Source organism: Mastigoproctus giganteus, chromosome 11 (assembly GCF_048544385.1).
Source record: "Mastigoproctus giganteus isolate SK-2022 chromosome 11, ASM4854438v1, whole genome shotgun sequence".
In the NCBI taxonomy this organism is placed as follows: Eukaryota; Metazoa; Arthropoda; class Arachnida; order Uropygi; family Thelyphonidae; genus Mastigoproctus; species Mastigoproctus giganteus.
The window spans coordinates 34,735,200-34,762,857 of record NC_143585.1 but is presented as its reverse complement, the minus strand read 5'-3'; the positions used below and the strand labels follow the sequence as shown (position 1 = coordinate 34,762,857).

At 38.3% G+C, this 27,658-nt stretch overlaps 1 protein-coding gene across 1 annotated transcript in view; it reads left to right on the top strand.

Annotated features, from left to right (window-relative positions):
* LOC150077891 (putative E3 ubiquitin-protein ligase HECTD2) overlaps positions 1-27,658 on the top strand; it is a 67,357-nt gene that overhangs the window by 35,292 nt on the left and 4,407 nt on the right. The window contains exons 2-17 of the mRNA XM_090385510.1: positions 2,615-2,964; positions 5,986-6,088; positions 10,101-10,190; positions 10,292-10,356; positions 10,555-10,600; positions 10,705-10,814; positions 11,760-11,911; positions 12,397-12,520; positions 14,228-14,324; positions 14,411-14,518; positions 16,693-16,825; positions 17,032-17,120; positions 18,116-18,277; positions 18,397-18,471; positions 21,833-21,920; positions 22,401-22,507. Coding sequence (XP_090241636.1) covers positions 2,615-2,964; positions 5,986-6,088; positions 10,101-10,190; positions 10,292-10,356; positions 10,555-10,600; positions 10,705-10,814; positions 11,760-11,911; positions 12,397-12,520; positions 14,228-14,324; positions 14,411-14,518; positions 16,693-16,825; positions 17,032-17,120; positions 18,116-18,277; positions 18,397-18,471; positions 21,833-21,920; positions 22,401-22,507 — 1,899 coding nt within the window. The remainder of the gene's footprint in view (positions 1-2,614; positions 2,965-5,985; positions 6,089-10,100; positions 10,191-10,291; positions 10,357-10,554; positions 10,601-10,704; positions 10,815-11,759; positions 11,912-12,396; positions 12,521-14,227; positions 14,325-14,410; positions 14,519-16,692; positions 16,826-17,031; positions 17,121-18,115; positions 18,278-18,396; positions 18,472-21,832; positions 21,921-22,400; positions 22,508-27,658) is intronic.

The window sequence follows — 27,658 nt, the reverse complement described above, 5'->3', positions numbered from 1 at the left end:
AAGTGGTGGTATTACCTCTGTTGATGAGAGTCATCTACCAACTAGTATTGCTTGGTAACAAGGGGCAACATTCCTCCGTGTAGTGTGGACGCCACACCTCGACCCCTGCTTACATCGGTTTGCATCTGTGTGGTCACCTTCAGTATACTAGGTGAATTTCAGGAGCATATGGTGGTTATACCCAGGGCTAACAGTCCCACCATCGTGAAACTGCAAGCAGAGCATTTGGTTGTCACAAATTACTCACAAATCAGATGACATCACATTACTTAAAGTACAGGAACCATTGGTAAGTAGCGATCAAGTGGTCCTTAGGTGTAAGATGAAGAAAGATATTGCAGTAGTTAAAGGCACGGGTTTTAATTTCAAAAAAGGGGGGGGGCTACGGAAGTTTAAGGCACAAAACATCATCTATTAATTGGGTAGATTGCAGAAGGTGGAAGAATACTACACAACATGGCTTTGTTAAGGGTAAATCATGCTGAACCAACTTAGTAGGCTATTTTGACACAGTTACTCATGAAATGGATGTAGGTAACAATTTCGACATACTTTATTTGGATTTTGCATTTGACTCGGACCCTCTTGGGAGATTACTGTATAAGCTGTAACACGTTGGGATTACTGGAAAGATTCTATGATGGATTATAGGATGGCTGTAGGTCAGAGAGTAGAGGGTTGTGATTGATGGATATTGTTCTCATTGGTGTAACGTCAGAGGTGGGGTTCCCCAGAGATTCGTTCTTGGACAACTGTTGATACTGTTTTTCGTAAACGACATCGAAGAAGCGAGATGTCAAAATTTGCAGACGACGTATGATTGGAAGCGTCATTAATGATCACTACCAAGCAGTGCTCCTTCCAGATGACTTGAACAGGTGATCAGAAAAGTGGCAGCCTGAGAGGGAGTTTGTAAAATTAATGAAGACGTTATTTTCATTGTTTAAAAGAATTTCAGAACTGGGGGCCATAAATTCAAATTGCAGGGGAAGAGGTTTAGACTAGATTGTACGAAGTTTTCTTTTAGCCAGCGAGTTGGGAAAGCTGGAACAAGTTGAACTCACAGGTAGTTGAGGATGACAGTTTGAAGAGATTCAAAGGTCAACTGGATAGTTACATAATTTGGAGGGAAGCGCATAATTTGTACTTTCTTATCTACTTTTTCTTTTCTTTTTTGGCAAGTGCCGCGAAAGCCTGTAGCTTCTTTGCATTATATATTGTAGTTGAGTTTTAGGAGCATCTACAACTAAGACCATATTGCGTGAGTTCTGTGGTCGATTTTCTGTTTTTCTGGACGAAAAACTCTAGTTTCCAGGAGAAAAAACCATGGTACCCTAATCTGAGACTGACTAACTCAGCTACGTTGTAAAAAATACCCATGACTCTGGTCTCAATCCTACCAACTGTGCTATCAACGAGGGCCTTGCACTATAAGGCTAATATAAAAACACCAAATGAAAAAAATAGAGGATCATAAAGTCGAAATTTTTAATATATATTTAAGATCTTTCAAATTCAGATAGTTTTCTTCTTTTTTTTAAGATTTTGCCCTCATATATGGTTTAACTAAGTGGAAAAAAAAATATTTATTAAAACTTAACTTTCATATGTATAATATATATCAGTTTTTCCGAGTTTGAGGACCTGGGTTCTAGTCTTGTCGATGACGTGAGTAATTTTTATGGGCCTTTTTCCCCAACGTGGCTGTGTTAGTCGGTTTCAGACTGTGGTAGCATGGTTTTTTCTCACGAAAATTCGGGTTTTTCATCCAGCGAACAGAAAAGCAACACAGAACACGCTCAATTCTGTTTAAAGATAATATACGCGGAGTAATATGGCCTTAGTGGCTAATGCTGCTAAAACCCAACCCAACAACAACATATTCTCTGTACAAGAAACTTAGTAATTTAAGCTAGGAAAAATCCACTTTATTCGCCAAGTGAAAGGTGCTTATTATATCATCTGGCTGTTTTTGCATGATGTACTAAATGAACTCGCGTATTTTCACCTACAAACCCATCTAGAGATCAATACATGAGGTGGTGCGAATTGGAGGATAGAGCTGCATAGCCCAACTGCCCTATTAACGACTAGACTCTTTCTCAAGCGTATCATGTCATCATTATGATATTAAATACAGTCCCAATAATCAATCCAACTAGCAGATAGCGCATAAAAAGAGCAGTATCCATGGTAACATGTACAACAGTGGGAAAGATTCATTATCTATGGTATTTCTACTTGAGGTGGTGTTTTATTAATTCCCTACATTATGTAGGACGGCTACCATTTATTACTATTGATAGCGAGTGAATAAAAGAATGGTTTGTCCATAAAAATTAGTTTATTCTCTGTATTAGGAGAAAAGTACTCTTTCTTGGCATCTCCTTTGTTTGCGGTGAAACTGAATAGACTATTCTTCGTCTTCCATGATGGGAGGAGACTTCTATCATGGTCTTTATCTTATTGCTTGCAAGTTCTTTCTTTATTTTCAGTAATGTTTGTTACTTTTTTTGTAATAAAAAGCGTACAAGAATTGGTTTTCAGTAATTCTACAGATAAATGAACTCGAAAGATAGACTTTGCTTTATTTTTCAATCTTCTGTTTTTCTAGGATTCCAATCGACAAATTGTGCAGGTAACAGGTTTCGGACCCCTAATAACCGAATCCTTAGGGGTTATCCACACATATATTACTGGACTATTGCTTCGACCGTCATCTCCGGACAGTGCTGTCTATGTAAGTTTACCACCGATTCAACAAAACATGGATGGCCAGTTGGTGACCTTACGAGGGGAAAACAACAGACAGCAGCCAGTTTATGCTACAGCCAGCCAGGAACCTAGACAGTCCCTAAGTGCCACCTCCGAACCAAAGCCGCTACTGGACGTTGAACAACTGGAGGATTTAGAATCAGATAACGTTCCATATCCAACTCGGGATATGACTGTTAGGCAACTTAGGTAAGAAGCAAAGGTCGTTATGTTAAATGAAGAATTTTGTAAATTGTTTATTTGCTTATCTGTCTATTCATTAAAGTTACGTGAAGCGTTTTGGCAAAAGACACTTGCTTACTCGGAGAATTCGTCTTCTACAGGATAATGGCAGGCCACACATTAGGATATTTGTCGGGTGGTCTCTATTGGTGAACGAATACCAACTGAGAATAATGTATATTGTCTAAATGAACAGTCAAGCCATGTATGGATGCAAAACTTCCATTTTAAAAACATAATTGTTATTCTTGCGTTTAACTGTAGAATTGAGTTGTGCATTGAGTTGTGCTTACCATTGAATTAGCTGTACACAGTTTTGCAATACCTCGGGAATGCAGTGGGATTTCTAAGTAGACACTACCCGGCATTTGATGAGAAGCCAGTAAACTTCGAAATGACTGACACGGTGGTATTAGCAACTTAGGCAGAACCGTGGATGATAGGTATTTGTCTATAATTTGACGGACAGAATTTCTACTGTTGTCTCATTGAAAGCAAAAAATCCTTCATGGTTGAAATCGAAACTAGATAGCCCTCGTGGTAACACAGTTGGTAGGATCACTGTCTTTCCCCACACCGGATGGAAAAGAACTGAGTTCGAGTCCCGTCGATGACGCGAGGAACTTTTATGGGCCTTTTTGACAATGTGACTAAGTTAGTCGGTCTCAGGCGAGGGTAGATGGTTTTTTCTCCCGAAAACTCGGCCTAAAAAAATCGACCTAAGAACACGAGCAATTTATAGACAATATACACAGAAGCAATATGGCCTTAGTCGCTGATGCTCCTAAAAAACTCTGCGACAACAAAAACAGAACACAGATAGCGCGAACGAATTTTGATTCAGATTGCTTTACCATTCATACGAACTTGATTAAATGATTGAGTAAAGGCAACAGACATTTTAGTAAATATGTTAAAAAATGGCATTTTCACGTGACTATTTCCAAGTTATTCAATAAAGATTTCTTTACAAAGAATAATCTCTGTAATTCTATTTTCTATCAACTCACATTTATGTGATATGTATTCCAGATCAATCACTGGCCAATAAATTAGAACCTTTATTCAACATCTGGTAGAACAACCTTTTACCTAATTTACAGCCGCTGTATGTCGTGGAATTGATTCCACTAGATGTCTGAAGGAGTTTAGCTCCAGATTTCGCCTTTCTTCCATTAGGATATTTGTCAGCTGCTATATTATGACCATCGGTAGAGAACTGCAAAGCCGAACTGCCATTTCCAACATACCCAGACATTCTCAGTTGGAGTCAGATCTGAAGCATTAGGCGGCCAGGGTAGATATTGGAAACGTTCCTCTAACCATTCAGCTATAATTTTTGCTCGATGGATATTGAGTTGTAGTCTTGAAGGAATCCATCACAGTTCTGGTAAAAATGAAGCATCCAAGGTGAAGTTGGTCTGATAAGACAGAAGGTGTTCACTGGCAGTAACACGACCTTTGAACTATATGAGCAGACTCAGTGCACTCATTAGAACAACATAACCACATAATGATACTACCTACAGTTGCTTGAGTAGTGGATACGAGGCAGTCTGGATGTATGGCTTCATGAGGTTACGCCACACTTACATCCTGCAGTTTTTGCAAATATATGTAAATCGAGATTCGTTAGAACACATGATCTTTTTCCACTGTTTCACTGGCCAGTCTTAGCGTTGGTTGCACCATTCCAGTCCACTCTTTCGTTCTTTTTTTATACAAAGAAGTGGCTTTCGTATCGGCACACGACTACCAAATCCTAGTTTCTTCAATCCCCCCCCATGTAGAGTTTGGTTGGAAATGAGCCTTTCTTTGTCTAAATTGAAGTGTTCAGTCATCTAGTGCTCATTGGACTTTCTCTTGAGACGCTTTAAATTCCTGCAGTCTCATTCTTCGAGTTCCGGCCGCATTTCTTCCTTTTATAGCTGCATTTTCCTTTCTCCTTCCACTCTGATTTCCTCAGTTTTCTCAATTGTGGTTCCTGTTAAAAGTGCTCCACCAATAACACGTTTCTGAAAATCGGAAAGGTCACCTCTATTCCCCTTGCCCATTCGACTAAGAAGACTCAGGAAAGCGTACAGTATTTATTTGATTCCAATGGACTTATAATTGTACCATGTGGCAACGTTTAATTATCTGTTAACGCCAATTTCAAACGATCATTTTGAAGAATCATTTTGATATACCAGGAGCCATTCACATTTGGAACATCCAATATACAAATTCCTTTCTTGTCTGATATTTTGGTAGAGCAGTGTACGTAATTTGGAGGCTTCATTGCTCAATAAAATATTTCAGATCTTTCATACCATCCACTTTAAGATGTCCTTTGTAGTGCTACTGTGGCGTTTCTTTCCCAGAGTCCATACTACGTGATACCAAAGGGATCGATAAAAATAAACATTTGATAAGCAGTTCCAGATAACACGCGATGTTTAATGTATGCTTCGAAGCATGCTTTGAATCATTATTTCAGCTTTCATGGATGTATTTAAATACTGCGCTGGAACACTTCCTGCTGCAGATCGAAGCTCGATGCTATTTTTAGAAGTTATTAAAACTGCTGAGAGACAGAAGGAACAGCACAGATGGAAGAAAAGGTTTGAAATTGGTAATGATGTAATATAAAACTTACATGTGACCTTTACTGTGTGTGGGTTCCCTGGTTCGTTTGAACGTTGTTGTTGATGGAAATGAAAACAATTAGAACAGGAATCAATAATATGTACGAGGTGCAAAAGCTCCACCTAAGACCAATGAGAATTTCTTTTGGATTTCCAACCGGAAAAAATCTTCAAATGTATCCTTAATTCCACATTCTCTAATTGAATTGAATTTAACATTTTCAATGAATGCTTTTTGTTTTATAACACAACAAACGGTTGTCTTAGAAACTGTATCCAAATCGTAAACAAACGAAATCGATCTATTGGATGGAATCATCAGTTACCAGCCTTTACAAAATCGATTTTTTTGTTTTTATAGAGAAGATATAGAAGAGGCTAAAGTGACAAGCGACTACAGTAAACTTCAAGAGTATTATGAAGTCACCTTTGGGTCCCTAGCGGATGTCTGTGCCACGTTTAAGGTAGGTTTCTTTGCTGTTGCGCATATGATGATCTTTATAATTAATAAAAATTTTATAATGTATTTTATGCTAATTTTATAATGATTTGCATATTAAAAATTTTAAATTTTCCTGATCAAGAAACTGTTTTGATCTTAACCTAATTGAAAATTGCTGGAACAGAAGAGGGATGCCGTTGCAGAAAAGAAACTCGCGATAGTCAGAAAGTTTAAACAGGCAGCTAAGAAGGCACATGTATCCTGTCTCTCTTTTGTAGGATCTTTGCAAGTCAGAAACAAGATGCCACTGTTCCTCTGTATAAGATGATGGTAAAATTCCATTTGGTATTCAAGTTTGGTGGCCACGTTGTTATGGATATTCAACATGAATTTAGACATCACTTCAACATTAGAAGAAAGGGTAATGTTCCAAGTTGAAAGATCATAACATATTGGATTTACAAATTTAGAACAACGGCCTCTGTAACAGATGTGAAACCTCCAGGTCGGATGCGTACTCTGAGTACTCCACAAATCATTGAAAGTACTAGAGCGACGTTACAAAGAAGTCCTCGAGCATCCGTTCGTTGTTAATCAAGAGAATTAAAACATATTGGAACAAACTGTACGCCAGATGTGGAGTATCAATTTAACGTTCAAACCACACGAAATGCAAATGATTCAACGATATAGTTGGTGATTTGATTACACGTTTGAATTTCTGCAATCTGTTCCTATAGAAGGTGAACGATGATCCACACTTAATCAATTATTGAACCATGAGTGACAAGGCCCACTTTGGTATAAGGCCAAAAACCTTCACAGCCAAAAAGTTTCCGTTCTGGTGTGGGATGTCTGCTTTAGGCGTCATTGGTTTCCATAACTTTATGAAAATGTTAATGATTCAGCTGTCACAGTAACTTCATCACTGTATTGTAAACATAAAGCAAGAATTTATAAGAGAGAGGCCCTCATGGGAAGCATAGTTGGTAGAATCGCTGTCCTTCCCACACCGGGTGGAAAAGACCTGAGTTTGAGTCTTGTCGATGACGTGAGGAATTTTTATAGGCCTTTTTCATAACGTGGCTCAGTTATTCGGTCCTTGGAGAGGGTAGCATGTTTTTTCTCCCAGAAACTGGTTTTCCGTCCAGCAAACAGAAAATCGACCACAGAACAGAACAGTCCCGCAATTTACAGACAATATACGTGGAGCAGTATGACCCTAGTTGCTGATGGTAATATAAACTGACTACTGCGATCACCAGACTTATCTGTTTGCGATTTCTTAAAATCCATAGCTATATAAACCATCAATGAACATTTTATCAACTGAAACAAAGCACTCATAATGAAATTGAAAGAATTCTATTAGAAACATTGCACAGAGCAACGGATAATGTGAGAATACGAATAGAATCGAGTTCGCAAATGGTGGTCATTTAAAGGACATCATATTGAAACACTGAGGGGGTGTAACATAAAAGAGGCAACACTAAATACTTTTTCCAGTTTGCAGAGTAGTTATAATTTTTAAAATGGGTAGTTGTTTTTTCCCAACCCTGTATTAATGAATTGCAATAACCAATATTATTTAACATTCTTCAAGTATAGCACAAACTCTAATAAATAATATTAGTATGATTTATTTTAGAAATTTTAAAAATTTCCTTTAACTTATCTTCATCGTTTTCTTTTCTTTCTATATACTGTATAAAGATTCATTTTCAATTTAGCTGTCCAATCTGATCAGATCTCAATCCAACACTGATGGGAGAACTTTCAGTGCTAAACAATATAAACTGGGATTTGTCACACCAGGCAACGTTTTTCCAATCCTTCACTGTCCAGTGTCTTTGTACTGAGCCCACTGAAACCTTACCTCCTTGTGTTTTGCTAACAGGAGTGGAACCAGATTCGTCACCGGCAATAGTCCATCCGTGAAAAGATCGACTAGTTGCGGTCCCTCTTTGGTTATGACTATTATACTGGGTTGTTATTTGACTGACCTTGTACAAGTCTTGTTAGTCACCGTAGGCCCCTCTCTCATCAATGAGCTGTTTCAGACCACAAGCTCGCTGTTCGCTGTACGGTTTGGTGTTTCGCGGATGTTATTTATCTATGGGACCAGGATATTCATAGATGGAAAAAGATGCAGTTTTCGAAATACTCATACCTGTGCATCTGCCATCGACTACCACGTCATCTTTCATGTAACTTTTTGCACTTAATCGCAAATTAGGATCATCAGCAACTAAGAACATATTGCGTGTTCTGTGGTCGATTTTCTGTTTGCTGGACGAAAAACCTGAGTTTCCGGAAGAAAAAACCACGCTACCCTCCCCTGAGACCGATTAACTCTGCCACGTTGTGAAAAAGGCCCATAAAAATTCCTACCTTCGTCTTCGTCTCGAACCTGTCTTTTCCACCCTGTGTGGGGAGGACGAAGATTCTACCAGCTGTGCTACCCACGAGGGCACCTAGACAATGTCCCTACTTGTCTGTCCACCTGATTTATACAGAACAGTATGAAAAATATGATGCTTTTATTGAAAAATCGCTATACTTTATGAAAAAGTAGGTGCACCTAATAAAGTGACCGCTCAGTGTACCGATGACTCAGTGAAGGCGAACAAACTTGATGTAAAAAATGGTAATATCTCTGATGTGGAATTCTGTAGTTGTTCAGATGAAGAGGCGTGGAGAAAAATATCGCAATGGAAGATATGATTAAAATCGCGTGATGTATGCTGGGAAGTCAGAAAGAAAAGGGAGGTTTTAGGGAGAGAGAAACAGTGGAGTAAGAATAATAAAAAATATTCTCCAATAATAATTTTCTTCTTGGAATTTTCTTTCGAAAGGAACCTATTTTCTCGCGTGTACCATTCACCTCGGTTCAATGTGCTATAATTTAAAAAAAGACTCGATTATTAACCTTCCGAGCAGGTGGAACTTGGAAAGGCGGATGTGACAGTCTGTAGTCTTCGTGTTTCTCATTTCTTAGAAATGTGTGGAGCAATTTTCTCATTATTTCTCAATATTCGTTTTTTTGTTTTGAGTTCTCTGAACTTCAGATCGATACCAGGACTAGCGAAGAACTCCATCAAAAAGCTAAAATAGTCCAACCAGAGCTGGATGCATTAAAAGTCAAATAAAATCAAAATATTTCAATTTAATTTTATCACATTTTAATTTTATTTAAAATATATTTTAATTTAGTTTTAAATTAATTTTATCTATTAACTTATTTTAATTTAGCTGAAATTTAGATGAAAATTTTAAAACTGCTCTTCGTGGGCTAATCTTTTTAGTGGAGCCCCTCAGGGTTCATTGCTGGACTCCTTACGATTTTAATATATTTTAACGATATTGATGAAGGCATATCAAGTTTAATGGCCAAGTTTTCCGATGATAATAAGATTGGCAGAGTGGTTAATGACAGTAATCAGCGTATGCTACTGCAACAAGACCTAGAGAGGTTAGGCAGATGGACTGAGAAATAGTAATGGAAGTTTAACATTGATAAATGCAAGGTACTTCATACGAGTAGCAGTAATCCCAGATTAACGTACCAACTGAATGTTGATGGCATCCTTCCTCTTGCTGAGACTACACACATGAGGGGGCATAAATTCAAATTGAGGAAGGATGGTTGCATGATAGATAAGCTTCAGCCAGCAGATGGTTGAATGTTGGAACAAACTTCCATCTATTGTGGAAGTGGGTAGGTTGAATGAATTCAAGGAAGAAGTAGACAGATTCTTGGAGGGGATGGGCGAATGAGGTGGGTACTTTTTTTTTCTTGGCCGATTCTCTAGAAGCTTGCTTTCTTGCATTATTTTCCACTAATACGAATACTAACTGTATGGTACCACACTCAGGATAGTGGAGAAGAATGAAAAAGACCTGGGTGTAATTGTGCAAGTTCCATCACACTTTTCTCAGAACTGATCAGCCTTACACAACATAGTTACTCTTTAACTTAACGTCTATAGTTAACCAAAGCAGTTTATTTTTAATGTGGACATTTGTTTCAGGAAAACCCAGAAGAAGAGGGTGCCAAGATCGACGATCCTGGACTCAAAATGGACCTGCTTAATGCCAGCTACGATGCGCTATCAGAACTTGTGAGTTCTGTGTATTATTTTTAATCATTCGTTTTTAAATTATTTTGAAAATAAAACAATTTTTTTATGTACTTCATAAAACTGGGGTGTTTCTCTTCCAGCCTTCCTATATTAGCAAAGCCGTTCTAAAATCAATGATAGGAGGTCTTCTTTCTACAAGTATCAGGTAATTATGATTTCTCTCTTTAAAAAAAAAACATTTCATCACATTCTATGTTTAATATCTGTGAGAAATAACCATTTCTCTCTTTCTCTCTATAGAAAGTTCACAGATGCTGAATTTAACTTTGTAAAACTTTATTATTTGAATTGGGTTCTATAAGACAATTTAATTATCGATTAATACTTTACTTTTCCACTGCAGATTGAAAGTTAAAGATGAAACAAGATCGCTTTTCGCTCTTTTACAAGTAAGCTTGGAATTTTTTAAATTAATTTTGAAAGCGTATATATTTCAAAGGGAATATTTTTTGCGTTAAAATTTTAATATAGATGTGGTTTCTTATTTTCACAGAACCCCTTATTCAGTAACCAGGCATCATATACAGTTTTTGCACATCTCTTAAGGAGGATAGTTGGTCTAAGTAGTGGCGACCACCAACTTCTAATCCATTGGTTCGCCAGGTAAGATTTGTTCCTAATTAATCTCTGCAATTAAGTGTATTAATAGCGGTTTCATCATGGATCATGACTCACATGATCCATGATCCAACCAGCAGAATGTATTCATGTTAATATTGATATTACTTTTGGACTTGGTTAATTCCAAAAGTCCACCACCCTCACTCGCAAAAATTTCATATATTTATTAGGAATTTAATTCATACCATATTTGGGAATCACTAACCAGCAACGTTGTCTTCTTGCTTTCTAAACAGAAGTTATAGGACCTATCAGTTCTGAATGTTAAAAACTGAGTAACGTGTTAACGCGCTTGACATTAATGCCCATCAATGTGAGATGGTAAATACAAGTCTTGCGTCAGCTAGGACCAACGCATGCTGCTGTAATACATGTGACACCAATGCCCAAAATTAGAAACCTTTATTTAATATCTGAGGAAGTGGAGTTCCAGATTTGACTATTCTTCCATCAGGATATTTGTCAGTTGTATTGTGGTCCATAGAGAATTGTGGCAAACAGTTCTCTACTGATCACAGCCCAAACATTCTCAGCTAAATCTGGTTGGAAATATTCGGAATGTTCCTTGAATCATTCACATACAATTTTTAAATGGTGGTTAGTTGAGTTGTCGCATTAAAAGAATCCATCGCAATCGGATGGATTCTTAAAAGGAAGCATTGTAGGGGGTGAAGAGGGTCTGATGCGACAGAAAGATTTCATTGAAAGGAGTTCATTGGACGTAACACGACCTTCTAATGGTATGATCTGACCGAATTCGTTCTAAAAGAACATACCATTCCATACCATGATACCACTAGGGAATGAAATGATGTGGTTGTAACCCGTGCTTTTATAGGTTTTTAATTTTTGGCCGGTGAGTGTACCTGTAAATGAAATATTTTAGGCTGATCTTATTGAAACGTATCTAAACTTCTATTTCTGCAGGTCTGACCAAGATAGATTACGGCAGTTAGTGAAGCGGATTTTACAGTTCGTGACTATACGCGAGTTCCCTCCAGCCAATGGCCACAAACTGCCTTCCATCAGCAAAAGTCGTTGGTGGATACCGTGTGCCACCAGGATACTGGCTCTTATCAGTAAGTAAAGAACCCATTTCAACTTAAAATTAAAATTTTTCTTAATAAACACTCTGCATTAGAATTTTGAATTTGAAAAATTTCTTTGAAAATGTTTCATTCATTTAAAAAAGCTTACAAGTATTTCTGAAACTACGCTAGTGCTCAAAAGGTTGACGAACAAAACACAGGTATCCAATTACTCTTACAGAAGGACGAACATAATGATCACGGATCTTATGCTGATACTTTATAGCCACAAGGATCCTTGCAGAAACTCTTTGCCCTGTTATTTCCAAAGAATCATTCAGATAGCGTCTTTGTGGTTTTTTTTAATGGGGTTAGACAGAAATTATTTTGTTTTTCAAATGGCAAATATTCGGTTCCATTTTTATTTGAGTTTAAAAATATATTCGGTTTTTGGTGTTGGTTCCTTAACTTTTGAGCACAACGTACTTCCTTTTATTTCACATTAAGAAATAAATGAAACCTTTTCTTTCTTTAAGACACCGCTAACAACCGAAGTACTCCAAATCCCATTCCTTATACGGAGTTCTACAATAGTGCCCTGGATCATATCAACTTAATGGCAGAGTACTACCGTTGGCAAAATCCATCCAAACATCACAAGTAAGTGGCACCATATTCATTACATCATCAACATCACCATCATCCAAATCGTTTATACCCACCGAGTGTACACGTCTCTATGATAGCTCAAAGGGATTCTTCTGAACCACCAGTTCTCTGGTTACCAAATCTCCCATCCTTTGTATGCAACTATTACAATTGTTAGCCGCAGTTAGCAGTCACGTGCGATCCAATTCGAAGTGCAGAGCACAATCGAATTCAAATGAATCTCAACCTTTTTGTGTAAAAAGGCTCCATTTTAACGTCAGAAAATTTCACAGGCCCCCGCAGTACTTTTAGTATCTACTGACTGAGAAAATATTAATGACCATAAGATTCTATGAATCCAGTAACGTATTTAAGCGAATTTTTATTTTATTAAAACAGTAGTACATGTGAAAATTGTTGTAGTGGGGTTTTAGGAGCATCAGGGACTAAAGCCATGTTGTTCCAAGTATACTGTCTGTAAATTGCGTAGGTTCTGTGGCCGATTTTCTGTTTGCTGGATGAAAAACCCCCGTTTACGAGAGGAAAAACCATGCGAACCTCGCCTGAGACCGACTAACTCAGCCACGTTGTGAAAAAGGACCATAAAAATTCCTCACATCATTGACGGGACTCGCACTCAAGTCTTTTCCACCCGGTGTGGGGAGGACGACGATCCTACAAACTGTGCTACCCACGAGGGCTACCGTGAAAGACGTTATTTATTCACCTAGGTCCTTGTCTTTGTGGGTTCTCGAATCCAATCTATTGTCATGGATTTGAGGGCCCCTTTAAGGACTCCGGCCCACAAATTGGGAACTACTGGTCTACATTCTATCGTATCTTCCAACTTTTGTAATTTTTTGTATTACTAATTTTGTCCATTTTTTTACCAAAAGTCGAATTCACATTAGGAATCCAGCTTAACTATTAAGTGGGATTCCTGATGTCCCCCTTTTAGTAACAATTATTTTTTAATTGCCCAATACGAGATGATGATCACTTTCAATTCCAGTTCTCTCTCTCTCTCTCTACCCAACAAATATCTGTGAATGAAATGTTTGGCTACACTATAGCCCAAAAAATTCGTTGGAATCAGTGTTGCTCCAGTTTGTTATTAGTTAGACCCATCTCATACTGAGTCAAGGTTTGTAATAGTCTGTCCAGTATGTTTATAAATGTCTTTTAAGAGGTTTTATAACTCCTGGCCTGCGTGTCAAATCTCCATTATTATAACCTCTACGATAATAAAGATTTATTATTAAAATGTCAAGCCAATGTTTAGTAATTTGTGGTTTTTGAATTTAAATATTCTAAAAGCTTTGCCACTTTCTTTCTTAACAGTAATTAGCACGAAGTAGAGGCCATGGTGAAAGTGCTTCTGTCACGAAAACACGTAAACAGGAGAGTGTTTAAGGAAGATATCTCCCCTCTTTCCATTAATGTTAGTTTGCGTGTTTCCATATGAGTAAGCCAGAAAAAAGCAAAGTGGACTTAGTTCATATCAGACAAATCCTGCCCAGAGGGGCGCCACTATGTCGAAGATAACGTTTTGGTAACTACGTTCAATAAAAGTATTAAAAGGGAAACTTCAAAATGGAATCTTCTCTATTGTACAATGTTTATCAATCTTTTGTTTACTAGTCTGTTAATAGTTTTAAGCTTGAATAATAAATCCTATTTTTTCCCTTTAGAATTACTAAATCCTATTTGTTTCGATAGGTTTTCCTACTGCCAGTATCCTTTCATTTTGAGCATTGTGGCCAAAAAAATGGTTCTACAGAGGGATTCCGAACAACAAATGATACTCAACGCAAGAGTAAGTATTTATATTTATACACCTACTGCATTTTGGATCAATCTATATTTATATATGTACGACAGTCAAAATGATTTTTCTTTTAGAGAAGCCTCCTGAACAGAGCCCTCCATCAACAGAGCCCGGATATTGACGTGTTCTTCTTAAATCTCAATGTCCGCAGGTCCCACCTGGTGTCTGATTCCCTTAACGAGGTACGTGTGTACGTTTATTCCAGTAAGCTTCGTATTAATCTACCATTAGGTCAGATGTCAAATTGCCTAACTTTAGCTTTTCTCTCTTTGGATTCGATCTAAATGAGCTGGAAGGGTAATTAGTGACACCTTACTATAGTAAGTTGATATTGGGACACAAATCTTCCAGAATTCGCTTGCTCTACTTTTTGTTATTAATTAACTTGTCGCGATCAATTTCTGGAGTATTGAAATATCTGGTTGAGAACATGTCTCTAAGGTAGGCAAGATTGATAAGTGTTAACCTGAAGGCTGTTGAGTTTGGATTAATTTCGCTGAGTTTTGGAAATCCATTCTATTGGTTAGATATTTGGCAAAGTTGGTAGGTAATCTCACGAATATTTTGTCCATCCATCGGGTAATGCTCAGCTAGCATGCAATATTGATCTATAGTTGGTGAATCGGTAGTTTTCATCCTGTCCAACCACCCCACAATGGAATATTCAATTTCCAACAACTCCATTTGAATGTCGAATGTCACATTGCTCGCTTGTCTATTTGTGCAATTGGAAATAGCCTACACCATTCAAAGTCTAACGTCAGTAACGTTATCTTGAAATGGAAGCGTGTTGGCACCACTATCCACCGTTCATCAATCTCAAGGAGGACCAAGGAAGCCCACTCCTTGTGATTAGAGGGTAGGGGTAGTACGAAAATCTCCTTAGACATCCCTGCAAAACATCAAACTGGATATTATGGAACCAACCAGATTTACATCTATACGAACACACCACATATGGAGATCTACAGCCTTGGCTTTCATGGAAGAGCTTTCATGGGTTAACTGGTCTCAGGAGAGAGTAACAAGATTTTCCCAACGGAAACTCGGTTTTTTCGTCCACCAAAACAGGAAAACCCTACCACAGAATACATACTGGTTATAGACATGCTACACATGAGTAGATGAGTTCGTTCTCGGGTGGCTCTAACTGACAATTTCTTTTCACCTTAATATTTTGGACAATTCTTACGATATAGCAGTCCTTTAGCATTTTTTCATTTTTATTAGCACAGACAGTGTCTGTGCTAATAAAAACGAAATGATAGAAATGGCCGACTATCTGTGTCAGCAATTGGAACTCCTGTTGGATGAACAAAAACGTTGAGTGAGACTCAGACCACTATAGTTTAGCTGACCATTGTTCTGCAGGAAGAATGGAGGACTATACCCGCTGGAGACGATCGTTCGTGGACAGCCTACCCAAATGAATGAAGTGTGTTATAGGGGCCAAAGGGAGATGGACATGATTTGAAGGGACGGACATCGACATTAGTGTGAAACCGACGTGTATTTAGGAGTGAGAAACTGACGTGTATTGAGATGTATACAATTATACATATATTTTTTAACTTTCGACGTATTCCCCTCAAAGTTCAATACACTTATTGTATTTAATCTTCAAAGAGTTTAATCCTTCAAAAAATTCTACAGTTTGGAAATTAAAATATCGAATGAGACAAGTGGCTTCTGAACAAATAATAATCTCTTGGGACCAGGTATGATTTGTATATGGGATGGTTTAATTGTTCAAATCCCATTCATGAATAATGTGGTGCAGCCCGGGCTTTGTACACGGTTGCATTCATAGAGAAGCAAGACCTGATGACCCAACTTTTCTCTTCATTTTGTCCAAATTGCAGCTTTTACCTTTGGCATAAGGCTGGTATAATATTTCTCAGTTATTTTATTGTAGTTTTAAGTGCAAGGTAATCAATTAACAACAATCCTTTTGTATCCCAGAAAATTGAGGCCAACACATTTCCAGCTAATAGTTGTGTTGGAAACCTTTTAGGGGGTTGGAGATCTCTTGTGCTTCCTGTAGTCATTCTTTCATGGATTTCTTTACCATTTCTGTTCTCTTTGGTCAAAAATATGATTACTGAACGATGCTCGATTTTCTGGGATATTCATTCCTTTTCCATCTGATAGGTACATTTTGTCATAACCACATTATAAATAGTTTCATTATAGAAACGAATTCAAGAATCCTTTAAAGTTTATAAGAGAATAATTTTAAAGTAGAAACTAACCAGAAGATTCTGATCTGATAATTTTTCTGAATTCCAACTTTTTGGTTAGTTAGTGAGTCAAATGAATCTAAAATTTCAGATTTCTTCCTTTAAATTTACTTTAGATTGCAAGGAAACAGTCCGATCTGAAAAAAAAGTTAAAGGTGACATTTGTGGGAGAACCCGGCTTAGATATGGGAGGACTCACAAAAGAATGGTTTCTCCTTCTGATCAAACAGATTTTTGATCCCGATTATGGTGAGTTAGAGATGTTTAGTCCATGTTCCTTTTGTTGATCATCTTATTATTCAAACATTTTGGTATAATTAATCACAAGGAATCACATATATATGATTTTTCTTAAGGAAGTTTTCTCACTCTTTAAGAAAGAAAATGAGATACATCTTGATAATTTCTAGAAGTTTCTTACACTCTAGTCTTTATATTTTGCTTTTGTTTTCTAGGTATGTTTGTCTACCACAACAAATCGAGATGTTATTGGTTCAGCACGTGTCAATCAGGAAACCTCAGAGAATATAATCTGATCGGAGTTGTATCCTTTTTTATTGGCTGATTTTCTGCATACACTGCCCTACCATAAATATGCGGACAATTTAATATCCACAAATAACCTTTATTTAAAGGAAAACTAATAATTATGCTAAAGCCTTTTTTGTCAAGTTTTTGTCAATGTCCTTCGATATTTTTTGCCATTCGGCCTTCAAGTAGCGACCAGTTCAGCCCTGTTTTTTTTGGCAGTCCCTCCTCTCAGCATTCGTAGTTTTGTGTAAAACAACTAATGGTCCAAGCCAACCCAGAAAAATTAGCCCCAGAACATCACGCTACTCCCACCAAACTTCATTGCCGGGACGATATAGTCTGGCAGGTAGCTTTCTCCGAGCATCTGCCACACCCAATACCACCGTCAGACTGGTAGACCATGTACTGTGACTTCACTCCAAAGCACTGCTTCCATTTGTCTACGGTCCAAGAACGACTTGCCTTATACCAAGTTAGACGGCGTCTGGCATTAGTTGGGAGTGATTACAGGCTCGTGGACAGCTGTACATAACCATGGTGACTGTGATGACCCATATCATGCTGCCTCCTGTACACAGTACTGCTACTGATATGCATCGCAATAAACTCGTTGAACGTCTGTGTGTGCTGCAGCAACGTCGACTTGCCTTGCGAGTGGAGGATTCTTTGCAGGGCTCTTCTCTTGAGTTCCATCAGCTTCACAGGTTTTCCGGGTCGTTTCTCAACGGTTTTAGCACCAGTCCGCATCCATATGCTGATCATCACCAATCTTCGATCTAAGGATCTTATCTGTTAAGTGTCTGACACGTGGTGCATTGGTAGGATGTGATCAACTATCAATGGAATGGTGTCCGAATAATGGTAGGACAGTGTAGAATTAAACAAGAAAGAGTCGTACTTAAGAAAATTAGTTTAGATTTAAGAAAAGCGAATGGAGAATTATCATTAATTGCTGATAGTATGATGTTTTTTCAATAGTTATCATAGGTTCCTCTTAACTATTCACAGCTTATGGGCCTCGCTGTTTACAACTCCATCATCTTGGATCTTCATTTCCCAACTGCGTGTTACAAGAAACTCCTCAGTCCGCCGGTAGTTCCACAAAACCTTCAGAATGCATCGGTTGGAGTTTGCAAATTCAACATGGATGACTTTGCTGAAGTAATGCCGGTAGGATTCCAGTTATTTTATTCAATAATCCAATAAATATCCTCATAGTCAGTATGGAGTACTGGTAATAGTGAAACTTAAAAAGTCTGGCTTAATAAACTATTTTTTTTTATTTACAGGATGTGGCAGTTGGACTGCGTGAACTCTTGGCTTACGAAGGAAATGTCGAAGAAGACTTTTGTATGAATTTACAAGTAAGTGTCAAATTCATGCATCCACTTTATGGCCCTAAATAAGATATCATGTACATTTGGATTTGGAAACAGATGATATGGAACCCTCGTGGGTAGCACAGTTGATATAATCACCATACTCCCCTCACCGGGTGGAAAACACCTGAGTTTGAATGACGTGAGGAATTTTTATGGGCCTTTTTCACAAAGTGGCTGAGTTAATCGGTCTTAGGAGAGGGTAGCATGGCTTTTTCTCCCGGAAACTATGGTTTTTCGCCCAGCAAACAGAAAATCGATCAACACACGCAATTTAAAGACAAAGTGCAAAAAGATGGATTATTTTGAGGCTTCCTTCATCGAGCACAATCTATACCTCAATATCAGTTGAAGACTCCACTACTCCCTTATGAACCCCATAAAGCTGTGAACCATCATATACCACTTCCGCTGCTCAAGTTTCAATGATCTCAGAATCATTTTTGTGGTATACATTGGATCCTTTATTTCTTGTGCATGAATGAACACTTCACGAGTGTTCTTGGGACTTCTTGGTTAACAGGTGCTTCTGCTAATACCATCGTTTTTGGACGGCATGCTTCAAGATGATACGTCATCAATCGTTAAGGTGAGATCATGTTGGATTCGGGGTGATGGAACACATTTTCATAATCTTTTTTGGCCTTACCACTCCACGGAGCTCACTTCTCTTGAAAATCTTTGGAACATGCAGTTAGAATAAACTGGCCTTCGCTCCTATTTTTCTTGAACATGAAGCCATCTTAATGGCAGAGTAGACTAAACTCGATCTGGAATGCAGAACGGACTTGGAAAACAATCCATGTCGCGTTTCGGTTATAATTGCTACTCATGGGGACAACCCTAATTATTCGATAAATTGGATTCATAATAAATTGGACCAAGAATGCATTATACAATGTTGCGTTTTCTACTGATAACATTTGAAAGCGACTGGTAATTTGGTGGTACCATCTGGTGAATGTAGTAGAATTCACAATGTGGTCTCTTAGACAATTTCTTGCATAATTAACAACAACTCTCGGTAGAACGTAAAGTCCAAAGAAAAATTCACTAAAAGTGCAGTTGTTTCTTAAGAAACCTATAATTTAAGCAAAAGCTGACTGCTTCTTTGAAAGGATTAAGATTTTCCCTTTTGCTTTTGCAATTATGGTGTGCACTCCAGCCACATAAATGTGTGGGATGCATATAAATTATCAGGTGATACACATGTGTACAGTAGATATAAAATAATCTGCAATCAAGTCACAAAAGAAGTTAGGCAAGCTAAAGCAGATTATGGAAAGCTCTGGAAAAGATTGGAAAGAAAAGCAACAAAGACTTCTTTACTCATGTAAACACTACAAGGAAGGGGATCAATCAGATTGGTCCACTCGATATCAAAGGTTTAATTGTGGATAATCCTGCTCAGGTCGCTGCAAAATGAATAGGTATTTTTACTCATTCATACATAAAGATTTTTAGGGAAGTGAGTCAAATTCTGGTGGGGAGCTGAATGATTTTGTGGTAACCAAGAGTATTTGTGGAGGAAATACTGTTGAAGATAAAGACATCTGGGGTGGATGGAATCTATCCAGTTATATAAAAGGATGCAGAAAAAGAGGTAAGCAAAACTTTGACCATGATTATGAGAGCATTCCTGGATTCAGGGGAGATCTTTATGGACTGGAGATGTGCAAATGTATCCGAAATTCACAAAGGGAGATCTAAGGGTGACAAGAATAATTACAGATCTATCACCTTGACTTCTGCTCCAGGGAAACTCATTGAGCCATTGGTTAAAGAAGTAATGCAGGACCATATAGATAGGAATGCGATTATACTGCAGTCACAGCTTGCATTTGTTTAAAGCGATCTTGTATGATAAATCTGTTTGGATACTACAATGTAGTAACAAAGCTGGGTGCAAAAAACAATTTTGACATCATATACTTGGATTTCAAAATATTTTTGATACTGTTGCACATAAAAGACTGCTCGACAAACTGGAGCAATGTCGCATTAAATGCAAGTTACTGCTATGGATAAAGGGGTGGTCGAGTGGAAGAAGGAGAGTGGTTATCAATGGGCACCGCTCTTCGTGGACTCATGTTATTAGCTGGGTCCCTTATAGGTCAGTGCTGAGTCCATTGTTGTGGAAGTTAATCACATCTACTGCAACAAGATCTAGACAAATTAGGAAGATGGGCTGAGAAATGGAAATTGAAGTTTGCCGAATGCAAGGTGCTGTCTAGGAGGTAGAAGTAATCCTAGATTAACGTACCAACTGTATGGTACTACTCGGGGTATTGGAAAAATTAAAAAGACCTGGGGGTAATTCTACAGTCAGATATTAAGTTCTGTGAGCCATGCAAAGAGGCTGCCAGGACAACTCATGGAATTTTGTGAACGATGGATAGGAATTTCGCTCGCAGGGATAAGCACATGATTATTCCATTTTAAGGTAATAGTCAGGCCACATCTTGAGTACTGCATACAGCTCTGAAAGCCTCATTTTAACGCTGCTGGAACGGTACAGAGAAGGGAAACGAGATTGGTGAGGGAAACAAAGTGGTGCTCTTACCAAGAAAGGCTTCAGTTCTGCAAATTGCAGCGTCTGGAGACTAGGAACCCGCGAGGGATCTGATTGAGGTGTTTAAGGCTTTGGTGGATCAAGAAAATTCAATACTGATGGGGTTGTTCCTCTTGCTCAGACTATGCACATGAGAGGACATAAATTCAAGTTGAAGAATAATAGTTTATGGAAATTTGTCTTCAGCCAGAGGGTGGTTGATTGTGGAGGGTGTTTGATTTAGGAGCATCAGCCACTGAGGCCATACAACGAAACACGTACCCTCTGTGGTGGCGCCATCTAGCGAGTGGGTTAGGAAATAGCACTATATTAAGTGTTTTTCGATATAAGCTCCTGGTTAATTGAATTTATAAGTTGTCGGTGTAAATCTTTATTGGAAATTAAGAATCTTTTCAGGTTGATTATAAACTGACATAGTTTTGTAGTCTAAGGATTTTTGCCTTTGTCCAGTCCATCTTCGTTTTTTTCCAGTTGTTACATGCGGACGGACATGGTGAAGATAATAGGCGATAACTTTTCTCCAGGTGGGGCTGCATCATACATACTCAAAATTAAATGCAGATCTTCAAATGTGGACAATTCTAGCAGTTGTATAATGGTTCTAATGAAATTCTATAATTATTTTTAATAAAACTTTATTGTATAACAAACTGGAATACATTTTAATAGGATTCTTGTAAAATGGGTTGAATTTTTATCGAATAACTTAATAGTGTTTAGAAGAATTTAATAGTGTTCAGATGATATCATATGAATGTTTTGATAATTTCATAGGTATCAGTGGAGGAATTTGGCGAAATAAAAACTCACATCTTAAAGACGGATGGAGAAAACCTTCCAGTTACGAATGCCAATAGAGCAGGTAGGGCACCACTTTATTATCTTTAGAGCAACGTTTTCAAATAGTTTCAAATAGGAATTAGAATGAAATTCTGATCGCTACAACCCATCTTTCGGTTGTACAACTATCAACTAAAAGATATCAGATAAATTTCCTCTCAAGGCTTCCTCTCAAATTATCTCACTTTATCTCCAATTATCCCTGAATAATTGTTCGAATCATTTATAGAATGATCTGAAAAATCCGAGACAGGATTCTCTCCATAAGCTTCTGTCATCATTTTGAAAATTATGAGGAAGCCTTCCCCGAGGAAATCTAAGTTTTGCATACATCTCAACTAGTCATCTGTACATGTCCCAACTTGTCCAGATATGAAATTAGCACGGGCACTGCGTCCTTATATAAATCTATTGATTCGTTTTACGATATACAGATTCATAGATTGGTATACTTTATGAGCTACTATTTCTTAACTCAGTCGAAGTTCCCTTTTCCTTTCAGAATACGTCCAGTTGTATATGGAGTTGATCTTAAACAAAGCCATTTACCAACCTTTCAAAGCCTTTTATCTGGGATTTCACAGTGTCTGCGCCTCGAATGCCCTCATTGTAAGTATTTTGATGAAGTATTAATTGCAACATTAGAAAAACCGAATGTGATGGTTGTTAATTTGTGATTTACATTTTAAGGACAGTGGTTCAATTTTCCCAAATCTCAGGAAGTGCCTGGATTCTTTTTGTATATTAATAACAGTATCTGGGCACCCCCTAGAAGCTGGGAAAATTGAACCATTCTGTGTTGCTATGCACAATCCATATCTGAACAGAGGAAAGAATGGAGCAAAACACCACTGTCCTCTTAACAAAAGTGCAGCTGATGTTAGATGGGGCTCCATTGTCTAATTCCCCAACCAATGTTAAAAGGTCCTGCCTTTAATCTCTTTAAGCTATCAATTTCTACAACGACAGATGGAAGTTTATTCCAGCAACCATCTAACTAATCGTTGGCTAAAGGCAAATTTCCGCACATCTATTCTGCAAATGTCCTTCCTCAACTTGAATTTCTGCCCACTGCATAATCTGAGCAAGACGAAGAAATCCCTCAGCATTGAGTTTGTTCAAACTATTCAAAGCCTTATACACCTTAATCAGATCACCTTACAGGTGCCTAGTCTCCAGGCGCTGCAATTTGCAGAACTTTGGCCTTTCTTGGTACGTACACTCTTTTATTCCCCTCATCAATCTCCTTGTCCTGCTCTGTACTCGTTCCAACAGTTCTACAGTCTTCCTAAAATGAGGCCTCCAGACCTGTATGCGGCACTCAATGACCTGACCATTGCCTTATACAAAGGAATAATAACCTTGTTTTCCCTGTTAGCAAAATTCCTGTATATCATTGATAAAATCCTATGAGCTGCTCAGGCAGCCTGTCTGCACCGCTCAGAGATTTTCAAACCTGCCTGCACAATTGGCCCAGTTCTTTTTCATTCTTCACTATCCTGAGTGTAGTTGTACACAGTTGGTACGTTACTCTGGGGTTACTGCTACCCATATGCAGTACTCTCTGCATTTGTTTGCCATATGCCTAACTTTTTAGATCCTGTTGCAGTAGCACACTGTTATTACTATCATTAACAATCCTGCCAAACTTTGTATCATCTGCAAAATTGAACATTAACCCTGATATACCTTCGTCAATATCATTGATAAATACAGAAAACAACAATGAGCTCAACACTGAATCCTGGGGGATTCCATTGATAACATTAGTCCACGAGCAGCAGTGTTCATTGATTACCACTCTCTGTATTCTCCTACTGAACTGTTCCTTTATCCATAACAGCAACTTTCCCTTAATACCATATTGCTCCCATTTAGACATGTGTCTGAACTATAACTGCAGTCTTGTCTGGATGATCCTGCAATGCTCCTTTAACCAGTGACTCCATTAATTTCTCCGGAACAGAAGTGAAATTAACAGGCCTGTAATTACTCATGTCACCCTTTGATCCCCCTTTGTGAATTGGGGATCCCTTTGCACATCTCCAGTCCGTGGGGATCCCCCTGACTCCAAGGATACTCTCATATTTATGGCTGCGGATTTGCTTACTTCATTTGCTGTCTTCCTTAATATAATTGGATAGATCCTCTCCACCCAGGTGCCTTTCTTATGGTTGGCTTCAACAATTTCTCTTCCACTTTCCTCTCAGTTGTTACAAAATCATTTAGGTCCCAGTTAGAGTTTGTTTTACTTCTGGCCTCCACTTACCTACAGAATTCCTCATGTGAAAATGTAGATTCAAGGTACTCATTCAGTTTGTCAGCTACCTGAAAAGGATTAATTATCGTCGAACCATTGATATCAAGTGGACCAATCTGATTCATCCCTTTCCTTCTAGAGTTTACATAAGCAAAGAACTCTTTGCTGTTTTTTTTTTTTTTTTTTTTTGCAGCCTTTGCCAAAGGTTTCTCGGTATTTGCCTTAGGCAGGCAAAGGCAGATAACGTGCTAGTGTGCGGGTTCTGTGTGACACCACGTCTCTGATACCCCAACAATATCCTTTGATGTCTTGACCAGCCCTTCAAATACATCAAATTTATTTACTATACTCCTAGTGGTGTACATGAACCTTTCATTCACTTTTTCCCTACCATATATTAATTACTATCACCCACTGACTTGAAAACCTATCAACAGTTTCGTAGATGGTCACGCACTACATTCTACTCTCCAATTGGACAAACTCTGCTCTCCAAAAACAACCACAACATCTATGCAACTCTAGTTCTTAAATGCTGACTTCCATATTCTCTAATGGGAGATGAAAACATAAGCAAGAATTACCTGATGACCCTAAAATAATGCTTTTGTAGCTTCTGGTGTTCATTGCTTGACCTTGAATGGTGGGTATTAATGCTTCGGTGTTTGTAGTCTTGATGGAGGTCACTGTAATGCCTGTCGTGGAGTGCCTTCTTTTTCCAATTTCTCTCTTCATTTCTTCCATTTGGGTGGGTGTGACTCATCGTAGAGATTAAGTGAGTGATGTGTGTCTTTTGTTTGTTTTTCTTATGGCCTGGTAGATTGATTAAGTGTTTTTCCTGGAAGTAATCCTTCACGTTTGTAATCGCTTTATTCTGTTGTTTAATGAGATGTGTCAAATCCCTTCCTCCTTTCCGGGCTATGGTCAGCCTCCCAGTGGCCGCCTTCTGATGGCTTTGGTAGCTCTTCATCATTGTTGTCATGGTCCCTCTCATGATCTTCTGCAGCTCGGCGTTTGTCCACTTTATAATCCTGAAAGAGGACGATAGCATGGAACTGCGTGGGTGCTTATGGCTTTGTCTGTTATGTTTCTGTACATTAAAAAAAGTTTTCCTCCTAGTGATATTTATTCGAGCCAATGGGAGAAGAGACCGAGGCAATTACGTTACTACAGATACAGTTATTTGTTGATAACTGCCTCCATAACGTTCACCAATCTCGTGCACACACTTCCCTGTCTAACATTTTATGTTCCATTGTAACGTTTTTGTGTATTATTGAATATTGTTTATTTGAAATATTTTAAATATTTGTATAGTTTATAATTATTTCAGTATTTTAGTTCTGCTCTTTCGGACGCAATAATATTCCTCATGCATTATGGAAATCCAAAGCAAAAGGCTCTTAGCTTGGTGGGGGGGGCGACTGTGGAGAACCACTAACAACCCCAGTATTCGTCACCGCCACGGGAAGTCGAGCCAGGACATATTAAGAGAGAAGAAAGCTCTTGCGAGGTGAACCCTGGGACAGCTTAGGCATCCAAGGAGAGCCCAAAAAAAATTATTGGAAAGGAGATAATGGGAAGATAGAAAGAGGGTGGGATAAAAGGGGTAGAGAACAGAGAGGCAGTGTTGAGGCACTCGCCTGATCTAAAAGAGAGGACTATAAGGGAACCCGTGGTACAGGACGCCCATTCTGGTCCAGCGGGTGGGGTGAACCACCAGGCAAAAGGAGGTAGGGGCCACACAGGGTGGAGGGAAGGGGATTTAGGGAAGGAGACTCGACCACCCCAGCTGGTAGGAATAAAAGAACATAGGGAAAGAGATTCCTATGGTGGAGCGTGCTTTTTGCAGCTATGTCCCACACTGCCCTGGGGGCTACAGCATCGTGTCAGCTTGGATAACCGTGAGACCCCTGAGGGCCTGCATAGCCATCAGTCTGTCCAGTGAGGAGGCTAAGATAGAACATGCAATTAATAATAACTTTCATTCACTCAACATTCACACAATTTTACTTTTTATAGTTTTTTCTTACACTTTCTATTTTCTTTTATATATTAGATTAGATATCGATCAGTGCGTTTCAACAGGCGTGTCTTTTACGTAGAAAAGATTTGACTTACTCTGGCATACCTCTACATATTACGTAGAAAAGCGTGCGCGGGGGTTGGCGAGCAGGGGACGGAGCCCCTAGTTATTATTATTATTATTTGAAATAATAAATACAGTATGTTGTATTGTTTAAGTTTATCTAACCTGGCTGGATAAGATTTAAATTACTGGCTTAAATGGATTTTTTAAACAAGTTAGTTAATGTACGTAGTGCGTTACATTCCAGGCGCAGTCTATATATTTTTTAATTAATTAAATTTTTTTCTATGATTAATAGAAATGAAAAGTAAATATGGTTATTTCCTCCTATTAATTATTAAATTTATAACTTTAATAATTCTCTAAACTTAGCCGTTCTGTTTATTGTCGAATTTAAATTTATCCGATTTTAATGAAATTTAGAATGGCTCACCAATTATTTTTGAAAGGCTCAAATATAAAATTTCATGAAAATTTGTCCAGTACGATTCGAATTGTTGCATGTGGACAGACAGACGGAAACATGGTGAAGATAAATAGATGAATATGAATAGATATCTTCGAATGGTTTGCTGCAGTTATCAAAGCAACTCAATAATTTTTTTCTCATGCGGTTGGCAGTCTTGATCCCAGCAACCATTGCCACAGAACAGCATTAAAATGGCGACAGTGCCCAAGGAAGGAATCGTGAGTGTTGTGGTCGTGAGACACAATCTCCAGTGACTGTAAGGAGACGTTTTCAACGGGAATTCCAGAAAGATTCACCTAAGGAACAATCAATGAGACGTTGGTTGAAACAGTTTCAAGAAGCTGGCAGTATGCTGCACCAGAAAGGAGCAGGTAGGATTAGTGTACCTGCAGATAAAGTTTCAGAAATTCAGGTAGTGTTTACCAGAAGTCCTACAAAATATATCCGTCGGACAAGTCTGAAGCTGCTAACGTTGTTGTTGCAGGGTTTTAGGAGTATCAGCGATAAGGCCATATTGTTCAGTATATACTGTCTGTAAATTGCGTGTTTTGTGGGCGGTTTGCTGGACGGAAAACCAGAGTTTACAGGAGAGAAAATCATGCTACTCTCGCCTGACACCGACTAACTCATTCACGTTATAAAAAAGGCCCATAACAATTCCTCATGTCATCGACGAGACTGGAACTCAAGTCTTTTCCATCCGGTTTTGGGAGGATGGCGGTTCTACCAACTGTGATACTCACGATGGCCAGCTGCAAATACCACAAGCAATATTGCACACTTCTAGACCAATTCAAACAATATTTTTAACTGGTCAACATCCATTTCTACTTCAAATCCAGACTCACCGAACTAACGTTTCTTCCCTGGAAATTACCATCTACAGAAATACATAATCTAATAAATAAATTTATTTATCTACCTTTTCTACAACCCTACAGG